General features: G+C 58.7%; 1 protein-coding gene across 3 annotated transcripts; it reads left to right on the forward strand.

Annotated features, from left to right (window-relative positions):
- Positions 1 to 8,822, forward strand: LOC142497016 (transmembrane protease serine 13-like). 3 transcript variants are annotated; one of them, XM_075604226.1, is made up of 4 exons: positions 1 to 135; positions 5,475 to 5,627; positions 6,475 to 7,235; positions 7,406 to 8,822. In XM_075604226.1, the coding sequence occupies exon 4, from the start codon at positions 7,733 to 7,735 to the stop codon at positions 8,708 to 8,710; it is 978 nt and encodes a 325-aa protein (XP_075460341.1). In that variant the 5' UTR covers positions 1 to 135; positions 5,475 to 5,627; positions 6,475 to 7,235; positions 7,406 to 7,732; the 3' UTR covers positions 8,711 to 8,822. The 3 variants fall into 3 exon arrangements, with proteins under 3 accessions (XP_075460341.1, XP_075460340.1, XP_075460342.1); XM_075604225.1 differs by having other exon boundaries at positions 6,475 to 8,822; XM_075604227.1 differs by having other exon boundaries at positions 7 to 135; positions 6,475 to 8,822.
- Positions 8,823 to 9,961: the final 1,139 nt, after the last annotated feature.

The following is a 9,961-nucleotide window of genomic DNA, read 5'->3' on the forward strand; positions in this document are numbered from 1 at the left end:
TCGATATCTCTGATGAAGACGGAGGTGTCCGTGATCGACACAACGATTTGCAACAGAAACTCCGTGTACGGCGGCGTTATCTCCCCGCGTATGATGTGCGCAGGAAAACTTGAAGGGGGGAAAGACTCCTGCCAGGTAACACCTGCACGAACCCCTCTGGTATCAACCCCATAAAAACAGCGCTCCCCATCGGTGAGGGCAGACTGACACCCACACACACTATCCAGTGATGCGCACAGTGCAGTGACACGCCCACGCACGGCGCAGTGACACGCCCCCACGCACGGCGCAGTGACACGCCCCCACGCACGGCGCAGTGACACGCCCCCACGCATGGCGCAGTGACACGCCCCCACGCACGGCGCAGTGACACACGCACTACACAGTGTGAGTATAACTGTATAGTGTGGGTGTGTCGCTGCGTAGCTGCGTAGTGTGTGGGTGTGTTGCTGCACAGTGGGTGGGTGTGTCGCTGCACAGTGGGTGTGTCGCTGCACAGTGTGTGGGTGTGTCGCTGCACAGTGTGTGGGTGTGTCGCTGCACAGTGGGTGGGTGTGTCGCTGCGTAGTGTGTGGGTGTGTTGCTGCACAGTGGGTGGGTGTGTCGCTGCACAGTGTGTGGGTGTGTCGCTGCACAGTGTGTGGGTGTGTCGCTGCACAGTGGGTGGGTGTGTCGCTGCACAGTGGGTGGGTGTGTCGCTGCACAGTGGGTGGGTGTGTCGCTGTACAGTGGGTGGGTGTGTCGCTGCACAGTGGGTGGGTGTGTGGCTGCACAGTGTGTGGGTGTGTCGCTGCACAGTGGGTGGGTGTGTCGCTGCACAGTGTGTGGGTGTGTCGCTGCACAGTGTGTGGGTGTGTCGCTGCACAGTGTGTGGGTGTGTCGCTGCACAGTGTGTCGCTGCACAGTGTGTGGCTGCACAGTGTGTGGGTGTGTCGCTGCACAGTGGGTGGGTGTGTCGCTGCACAGTGTGTGGGTGTGTCGCTGCACAGTGGGGTGGGTGTGTCGCTGCACAGTGTGTGGGTGTGTCGCTGCACAGTGTGTGGGTGTGTCGCTGCACAGTGTGTGGGTGTGTCGCTGCACAGTGTGTGGGTGTGTCGCTGCACAGTGTGTGGGTGTGTCGCTGCACAGTGTGTGGGTGTGTCGCTGCACAGTGTGTGGGTGTGTCGCTGCACAGTGTGTGGGTGTGTCGCTGCACAGTGGGTGGGTGTGTCGCTGCACAGTGCGTGGGTGTGTCGCTGCACAGTGTGTGGGTGTGTCACTGCACAGTGTGTGGGTGTGTCGCTGCACAGTGTGTGGGTGTGTCGCTGCACAGTGTGTGGGTGTGTCGTTGCACAGTGGGTGGGTGTGTCGCTGCACAGTGTGTGGGTGTGTCGCTGCACAGTGCGTGGGTGTGTCGCTGCACAGTGCGTGGGTGTGTCGCTGCACAGTGCGTGGGTGTGTCGCTGCACAGTGCGTGGGTGTGTCGCTGCACAGTGTGTGGGTGTGTCGTTGCACAGTGGGTGGGTGTGTCGCTGCACAGTGTGGGTGTGTCGCTGCGTAGTGTGGGTGTGTCGCTGCACAGTGCGTGGGTGTGTCGCTGCACAGTGCGTGGGTGTGTCGCTGCACAGTGTGTGGGTGTGTCGCTGCACAGTGTGTGGGTGTGTCGCTGCACAGTGTGTGGGTGTGTCGTTGCACAGTGGGTGGGTGTGTCGCTGCACAGTGTGGGGTGTGTCGCTGCGTAGTGTGGGTGTGTCGCTGCGTAGTGTGGGTGTGTCGCTGCACAGTGCGTGGGTGTGTCGCTACACAGTGCGTGGGTGTGTCGCTGCACAGTGCGTGGGTGTGTCGCTGCACAGTGCGTGGGTGTGTCGCTGCACAGTGCGTGGGTGTGTCGTTGCACAGTGGGTGGGTGTGTCGCTGCGTAGTGTGGGTGTGTCGCTGCACAGTGCGTGGGTGTGTCGCTGCACAGTGCGTGGGTGTGTCGCTGCACAGTGCGTGGGGTGTGTCGCTGCACAGTGCGTGGGTGTGTCGCTGCACAGTGCGTGGGTGTGTCGCTGCACAGTGCGTGGGTGTGTCGCTGCACAGTGCGTGGGTGTGTCGCTGCACAGTGCGTGGGTGTGTCGCTGCACAGTGTGTGGGTGTCTCGCTGCGTAGTGTGGGTGTGTCGCTGCACAGTGCGTGGGTGTGTCGCTGCACAGTGCGTGGGTGTGTCGCTGCACAGTGCGTGGGTGTGTCGCTGCACAGTGCGTGGGTGTGTCGCTGCACAGTGTGTGGGTGTGTCGCTGCACAGTGTGTGGGTGTGTCGTTGCACAGTGGGTGGGTGTGTCGCTGCACAGTGTGGGTGTGTCGCTGCACAGTGTGTGGGTGTGTCGCTGCACAGTGCGTGGGTGTGTCGCTGCACAGTGCGTGGGTGTGTCGCTGCACAGTGCGTGGGTGTGTCGCTGCACAGTGCGTGGGTGTGTCGCTGCACAGTGTGTGGGTGTGTCGTTGCACAGTGGGTGGGTGTGTCGCTGCACAGTGTGGGTGTGTCGCTGCGTAGTGTGGGTGTGTCGCTGCACAGTGCGTGGGTGTGTCGCTGCACAGTGCGTGGGTGTGTCGCTGCACAGTGTGTGGGTGTGTCGCTGCACAGTGTGTGGGTGTGTCGCTGCACAGTGTGTGGGTGTGTCGTTGCACAGTGGGTGGGTGTGTCGCTGCACAGTGTGGGTGTGTCGCTGCGTAGTGTGGGTGTGTCGCTGCGTAGTGTGGGTGTGTCGCTGCACAGTGCGTTGGTGTGTCGCTGCACAGTGCGTGGGTGTGTCGCTACACAGTGCGTGGGTGTGTCGCTGCACAGTGCGTGGGTGTGTCGCTGCACAGTGCGTGGGTGTGTCGCTGCACAGTGCGTGGGTGTGTCGTTGCACAGTGGGTGGGTGTGTCGCTGCGTAGTGTGGGTGTGTCGCTGCACAGTGCGTGGGTGTGTCGCTGCACAGTGCGTGGGTGTGTCGCTGCACAGTGCGTGGGTGTGTCGCTGCACAGTGCGTGGGTGTGTCGCTGCACAGTGCGTGGGTGTGTCGCTGCACAGTGCGTGGTGTGTCGCTGCACAGTGCGTGGGTGTGTCGCTGCACAGTGCGTGGGTGTGTCGCTGCACAGTGTGTGGGTGTCTCGCTGCGTAGTGTGGGTGTGTCGCTGCACAGTGCGTGGGTGTGTCGCTGCACAGTGTGTGGGTGTGTCGCTGCACAGTGCGTGGGTGTGTCGCTGCACAGTGCGTGGGTGTGTCGCTGCACAGTGCGTGGGTGTGTCGCTGCACAGTGCGTGGGTGTGTCGCTGCACAGTGCGTGGGTGTGTCGCTGCACAGTGTGTGGGTGTGTCGCTGCACAGTGCGTGGTTGTGTCGCTGCACAGTGCGTGGGTGTGTCGCTGCACAGTGCGTGGGTGTGTCGCTGCACAGTGCGTGGGTGTGTCGCTGCACAGTGCGTGGGTGTGTCGCTGCACAGTGGGTGGGTGTGTCGCTGCACAGTGTGTGGGTGTGTCGCTGCACAGTGGGTGGGTGTGTCGCTGCACAGTGGGTGGGTGTGTCGCTGCACAGTGTGTGGGTGTGTCGCTGCACAGTGTGTGGGTGTGTCGCTGCACAGTGTGTGGGTGTGTCGCTGCACAGTGTGTGGGTGTGTCGCTGCACAGTGTGTGGGTGTGTCGCTGCACAGTGTGTGGGTGTGTCGCTGCACAGTGGGTGGGTGTGTCGCTGCACAGTGCGTGGGTGTGTCGCTGCACAGTGCGTGGGTGTGTCGCTGCACAGTGGGTGGGGTGTGTCACTGCACAGTGGGTGGGTGTGTCGCTGCACAGTGGGTGGGTGTGTCGCTGCACAGTGGGTGGGGTGTGTCGCTGCACAGTGTGTGGCTGCACAGTGTGTGGGTGTGTCGCTGCACAGTGTGTGGGTGTGTCGCTGCACAGTGCGTGGGTGTGTCGCTGCACAGTGCGTGGGTGTGTCGCTGCACAGTGCGTGGGTGTGTCGCTGCACAGTGCGTGGGTGTGTCGCTGCACAGTGGGTGGGTGTGTCGCTGCACAGTGGGTGGGTGTGTCGCTGCACAGTGTGTGGGTGTGTCGCTGCACAGTGTGGTGTGTCGCTGCGTAGTGTGTGGGTGTGTCGCTGCACAGTGGGTGGGTGTGTCTCTGCACAGTGCGAGGGTGTGTCGCTGCACAGTGCGTGGGTGTGTCGCTGCACAGTGCGTGGGTGTGTCGCTGCACAGTGCGTGGGTGTGTCGCTGCACAGTGCGTGGGTGTGTCGCTGCACAGTGCGTGGGTGTGTCGCTGCACAGTGCGTGGATGTGTCGCTGCACAGTGGGTGGGTGTGTCGCTGCACAGTGGGTGGGTGTGTCGCTGCACAGTGTGTGGGTGTGTCGCTGCACAGTGGGTGGGTGTGTCGCTGCACAGTGGGTGGCTGCACAGTGTGTGGGTGTGTGGCTGCACAGTGTGTGGGTGTGTCGCTGCACAGTGTGTGGGTGTGTCGCTGCACAGTGTGTGGGTGTGTCGCTGCACAGTGGGTGGGTGTGTCGCTGCACAGTGGGTGGGTGTGTCGCTGCACAGTGGGTGGGTGTGTCGCTGCACAGTGTGTGGGTGTGTCGCTGCACAGTGTGTGGGTGTGTCGCTGCACAGTGTGTGGGTGTGTCGCTGCACAGTGGGTGGGTGTGTCGCTGCACAGTGGGTGGGTGTGTCGCTGCACAGTGGGTGGGTGTGTCGCTGCACAGTGGGTGGGTGTGTCGCTGCACAGTGGGTGTGTCGCTGCACAGTGTGTGGGTGTGTCGCTGCACAGTGGGTGGGTGTGTCGCTGCACAGTGGGTGTGTCGCTGCACAGTGGGTGGGTGTGTCGCTGCACAGTGGGTGGGTGTGTCGCTGCACAGTGTGTGGGTGTGTCGCTGCACAGTGTGTGGGTGTGTCGCTGCACAGTGTGTGGGTGTGTCGCTGCACAGTGTGTGGGTGTGTCGCTGCACAGTGCGTGGGTGTGTTAGCTGCACAGTGCGTGGGTGTGTCGCTGCACAGTGCGTGGGTGTGTCGCTGCACAGTGCGTGGGTGTGTCGCTGCACAGTGCGTGGGTGTGTCGCTGCACAGTGCGTGGGTGTGTCGCTGCACAGTGCGTGGGTGTGTCGCTGCACAGTGGGTGGGTGTGTCGCTGCACAGTGGGTGGGTGTGTCGCTGCACAGTGGGTGGGTGTGTCGCTGCACAGTGGGTGGGTGTGTCGCTGCACAGTGGGTGGATGTGTCGCTGCACAGTGGGTGGGTGTGTCGTTGCACAGTGGGTGGGTGTGTCGCTGCACAGTGGGTGGGTGTGTCGCTGCACAGTGGGTGGGTGTGTCGCTGCCCAGTGAGTGGGTGTGTCGCTGCCCAGTGAGTGGGTGTGTCGCTGCCCAGTGAGTGGGTGTGTCGCTGCACAGTGCGTGGGTGTGTAGTGCGTGGGTGTGTAGTGCGTGGGGGTGCCCCTGCACAGTGCGTGGGGGTGCCCCTGCATAATGTGGGTGTCACTGTGTTTCAGGGTGACAGCGGAGGACCCCTGGTGTGCGAGCAGGAAGATCACTGGTACCTGGCGGGAGTGACGAGCTGGGGAACAGGCTGTGGACATGCCAACAAACCCGGGGTATACACACGCGTGACCGGCCTCCTGCCGTGGGTATACGCCCAGATGGAGGTGAGAGCAGAACTGAGAGTGTCAGGGTGACACGGCAGGGGGGGCTGGGAGTGTCAGGGTGACACGGCAGGGGGGGCAGGGAGTGTCGGGGTGACACAGCGGGGGGGGGGGCTGGGAGTGTCGGGGTGACACAGCGGGGGGGGGGGCTGGGAGTGTCGGGTGACACAGCAGGGTGCTGGGCGTGTCAGGGTGACACGGCAGGGGGGGAGCTGGGAGTGTCAGGGTGACACGGCAGGGGGTGAGCTGGGAGTGTCAGGGTGACACGGCAGGGGGTGAGCTGGGAGTGTCAGGGTGACACGGCAGGGGGTGAGCTGGGAGTGTCAGGGTGACACGGCAGGGGGGGGAGCTGGGAGTGTCAGGGTGACACGGCAGGGGGGGGAGCTGGGAGTGTCAGGGTGACAGCGGGGGGGGCTGGGCTGTCAGGGTGACACGGCAGGGGAGGAGCTGGGCGTGTCAGGGTGACACGGCAGGGGTGGCTGGGCGTGTCAGGGTGACACGGCAGGGGGGGGAGCTGGGAGTGTCAGGGTGACACGGCAGGGGGGGGAGCTGGGAGTGTCAGGGTGACACGGCAGGGGGGGGAGCTGGGAGTGTCAGGGTGACACGGCAGGGGGGGGGAGCTGGGAGTGTCGGGGTGACACAGCGGGGGGGGCTGGGTGTGTCAGGGTGACACGGCTAGGGGGGAGCTGGCTGTGTCAGGGTGACACAGCAGGGGAGGGGGGGCATGAGTTTTTTTCGTTGTTTTCCATCTTTAGGGAATAAATGGTTTCCGTGGTGGGGAATTGAAGCCACTTTAGGCCGAGGCAGTTGACACGAATCTGCCACTAAATCTCTAATCTTCCTTCCACAGCTGGAGAGAAAGTAGTGAGCAGAGCACGGAGAGATGGAGGGGCCACGGCTGTCTGTGACACGCGTGCTGTTGTTGCGGGGTGTGGCTGCTTTGCCGGTCTCCCCCGGAGTCTGAGACATTACAGGGGCCAAAGACTAGGGAGGGAAATAATGGGGCAAATGTATCAACAAACCACGGAATATCCAGGGACCCGCCGGAGAGCCTTGTGTAGCATTGTGTAGCATTGTGTAACACTACCGCCACTGTAAGCCCACGTTGCATAGTCTGCTCTTCAAGCGATGTGGGGAGGGGTTATATGGGGTATTTGGAGGAATTATAGGGAACGGTTGTATGGGGTAATAGGAGGAGTTATAGGGAGGAGTTATATGGGGTAATAGGAGGAGTTATAGAGAGGGGTTATATGGTGGAATAGGAGGAGTTATAGGGAGCGGTTATATGGGGTAATAGGAGGAGTTATAGGGAGCGGTTATATGGGGTAATAGGAGGCGTTATAGGGAGCGGTTATATGGGGGAATAGGAGGAGTTATAGGTAGCGGGTATATGGGGTAATAGGAGGAGTTATAGGGAGCGGTTATATGTTGGAATAGGAGGAGTTATAGGGAGCAGTTATATGGGGTAATAGGAGGAGTTATAGGGAGCGGTTATATGGGGAAATAGGAGGAGTTATAGGGAGCAGTTATATGGGGTAATAGGAGGAGTTATATGGGGGAATAGGAGGAGTTATAGGGAGCGGTTATATGGGGGAATAGGAGGAGTTATAGGTAGCGGGTATATGGGGTAATAGGAGGAGTTATAGGGAGCGGTTATATGGTGGAATAGGAGGAGTTATAGGGAGTGGGTATATGGGGTAATAGGAGGAGTTATAGGGAGCGGTTATATGGTGGAATAGGAGGAGTTATAGGGAGCGGTTATGTGGTAATAGGAGTTATAGGGAGCGGTTATATGGGGTAATAGGAGGAGTTATACGGAGTGGTTACATGGGGCAGTAACAGAAGTATTATCTTGGGATTTATTGGAGTCAGTATTCTTGCTGTAATATTATTATATTTCCGGCTGACGGAAGAATTAACCCCGTCGTTTCCAGTCGGGCCTGCAACCTGTGCAAAGTGGTGCAAGCTAGTGTGCAAAACAAGGCATCACACGCTCTTCTTGTAGTGAAGGGGTTAACAAAGCACTTACATATGAACAAGGACAGCTTGATACTCAGCCCTTATTAACCCCTGCTTGGCCAGAGAGGCCTGGAACACTTTGCCCTATAATGCATTGCAGTGTGTGTGTGTGTGTGTGTGTGTGTGTGTGTGTGTGTGTGTGTGTGTGTGTGTGTGTGTGTGTGTGTGTGTGTGTGTGTGTGTGTGTGTGTGTGTGTGTGTGTGCAAAGCAGAGTATATCCGTGTGTGTCTGTGCAGAGCAGAGTAGAGTATATCCGTGTGTGTGTGTAGAGCAGAGTATATCCGTGTGTGTGTGTGTGTGTGTGTGTGTGCAGAGCAGAGCATATACGTGTGTGCAGAGCAGCGTATATCCGTGTCTGCGCAGAGCAGCGTATATCCGTGTCTGCGCAGAGCAGCGTATATCCGTGTCTGCGCTGAGCAGCGTATATCCGTGTCTGCGCAGAGCAGCGTATATCCGTGTCTGCGCAGAGCAGCGTATATCCGTGTCTGCGCAGAGCAGCGTATATCCGTGTCTGCGCAGAGCAGCGTATATCAGTGTCTGCGCAGAGCAGCGTATATCCGTGTCTGCGCAGAGCAGCGTATATCCGTGTCTGCGCAGAGCAGCGTATATCCGTGTCTGCGCAGAGCAGCGTATATCCGTGTCTGCGCAGAGCAGCGTATATCCGTGTCTGCGCAGAGCAGCGTATATCCGTGTCTGCGCAGAGCAGCGTATATCCGTGTCTGCGCAGAGCAGCGTATATCCGTGTCTGCGCAGAGCAGCGTATATCCGTGTCTGCGCAGAGCAGCGTATATCAGTGTCTGCGCAGAGCAGCGTATATCCGTGTCTGCGCAGAGCAGCGTATATCCGTGTCTGCGCAGAGCAGCGTATATCAGTGTCTGCGCAGAGCAGCGTATATCAGTGTCTGCGCAGAGCAGCGTATATCAGTGTCTGCGCAGAGCAGCGTATATCAGTGTCTGCGCAGAGCAGCGTATATCAGTGTCTGCGCAGAGCAGCGTATATCAGTGTCTGCGCAGAGCAGCGTGTATCAGTGTCTGTGCAGAGTATATCTGGAAGAGAATATTTATGAGCAGGAATCAAACCAAATCTGTTTTATTTTATAATAAAACTTTTATTTAAAGAAGTTGCCAACATATAATTTATGGTATTTATAAAGATTAATAAATGTGATTTACAGAGAAGCTGGAGAAGTGATTTATTTCCGCCCGCGCATAGCACTGAGACACTAGGAAACTAAACTCAAGCACAAGACGAGGTAACCTTCGGCACGCAAACATATTTATTAGCTGATCAGAACATGCTAACGTCATATACATACAAAGGAAGGGATAAGGGCATGTATTGTTCAAAGCGGATTAATCTGACTCTGGGAAACTGGGGCTAGTGACCAGAGGCCGACAGCGCAACTCAATCCCTATTCCATACACAGGGGGGCCTCTTATTCACCGAAATGCTTTATTAGGGGAAGAAACCACAAATACAAGCGGGAAAGTGCTGAGGAAATGCACACTAAGGGATGGGAGCGTGTAATAGAGATAGGGACAGGTAAATAACTGCGTCTCACAGGGGAGCAGCGGGGAACGTGTGATAGAGATAGGGACAGGTAAATAACGGCGTCTCACAGGGGAGCAGCGGGGAACGTGTGATAGAGATAGGGACAGGTAAATAACGGCGTCTCACAGGGGAGCAGCGGGGAACGTGTGATAGAGATAGGGACAGGTAAATAACGTCGTCTCACAGGGGAGCAGCGGGGAACGTGTGATAGAGATAGGGACAGGTAAATAACGGCGTCTCACAGGGGAGCAGCGGGGAACGTGTGATAGAGATAGGGACAGGTAAATAACGGCGTCTCACGGGAGCAGCGGGGAACGTGTGATAGAGATAGGGACAGGTAAATAACGGCGTCTCACAGGGGAGCAGCGGGGAACGTGTGATAGAGATAGGGACAGGTAAATAACGGCGTCTCACGGGAGCAGCGGGGAACGTGTGATAGAGATAGGGACAGGTAAATAACGGCGTCTCACAGGGGAGCAGCGGGGAACGTGTGATAGAGATAGGGACAGGTAAATAACGGCGTCTCACAGGGGAGCAGCGGGGAACGTGTGATAGAGATAGGGACAGGTAAATAACGGCGTCTCACAGGGGAGCAGCGGGGAGCGTGTGATAGAGATAGGGACAGGTAAATAACGGCGTCTCACAGGGGAGCAGCGGGGAACGTGTGATAGAGATAGGGACAGGTAAATAACGGCGTCTCACAGGGGAGCAGCGGGGAACGTGTGATAGAGATAGGGACAGGTAAATAACGGCGTCTCACAGGGGA

This window comes from Ascaphus truei, chromosome 6 (genome assembly GCF_040206685.1).
Source record: "Ascaphus truei isolate aAscTru1 chromosome 6, aAscTru1.hap1, whole genome shotgun sequence".
Lineage (NCBI taxonomy): Eukaryota > Metazoa > Chordata > Amphibia > Anura > Ascaphidae > Ascaphus > Ascaphus truei.

What these genes read in the sequence shown, in the direction of transcription:
- LOC142497016 (XM_075604225.1), top strand. Translation starts at nt 7,733, where the DNA reads ATGCATTGCAGTGTGTGTGTGTGTGTGTGTGTGTGTGTGTGTGTGTGT.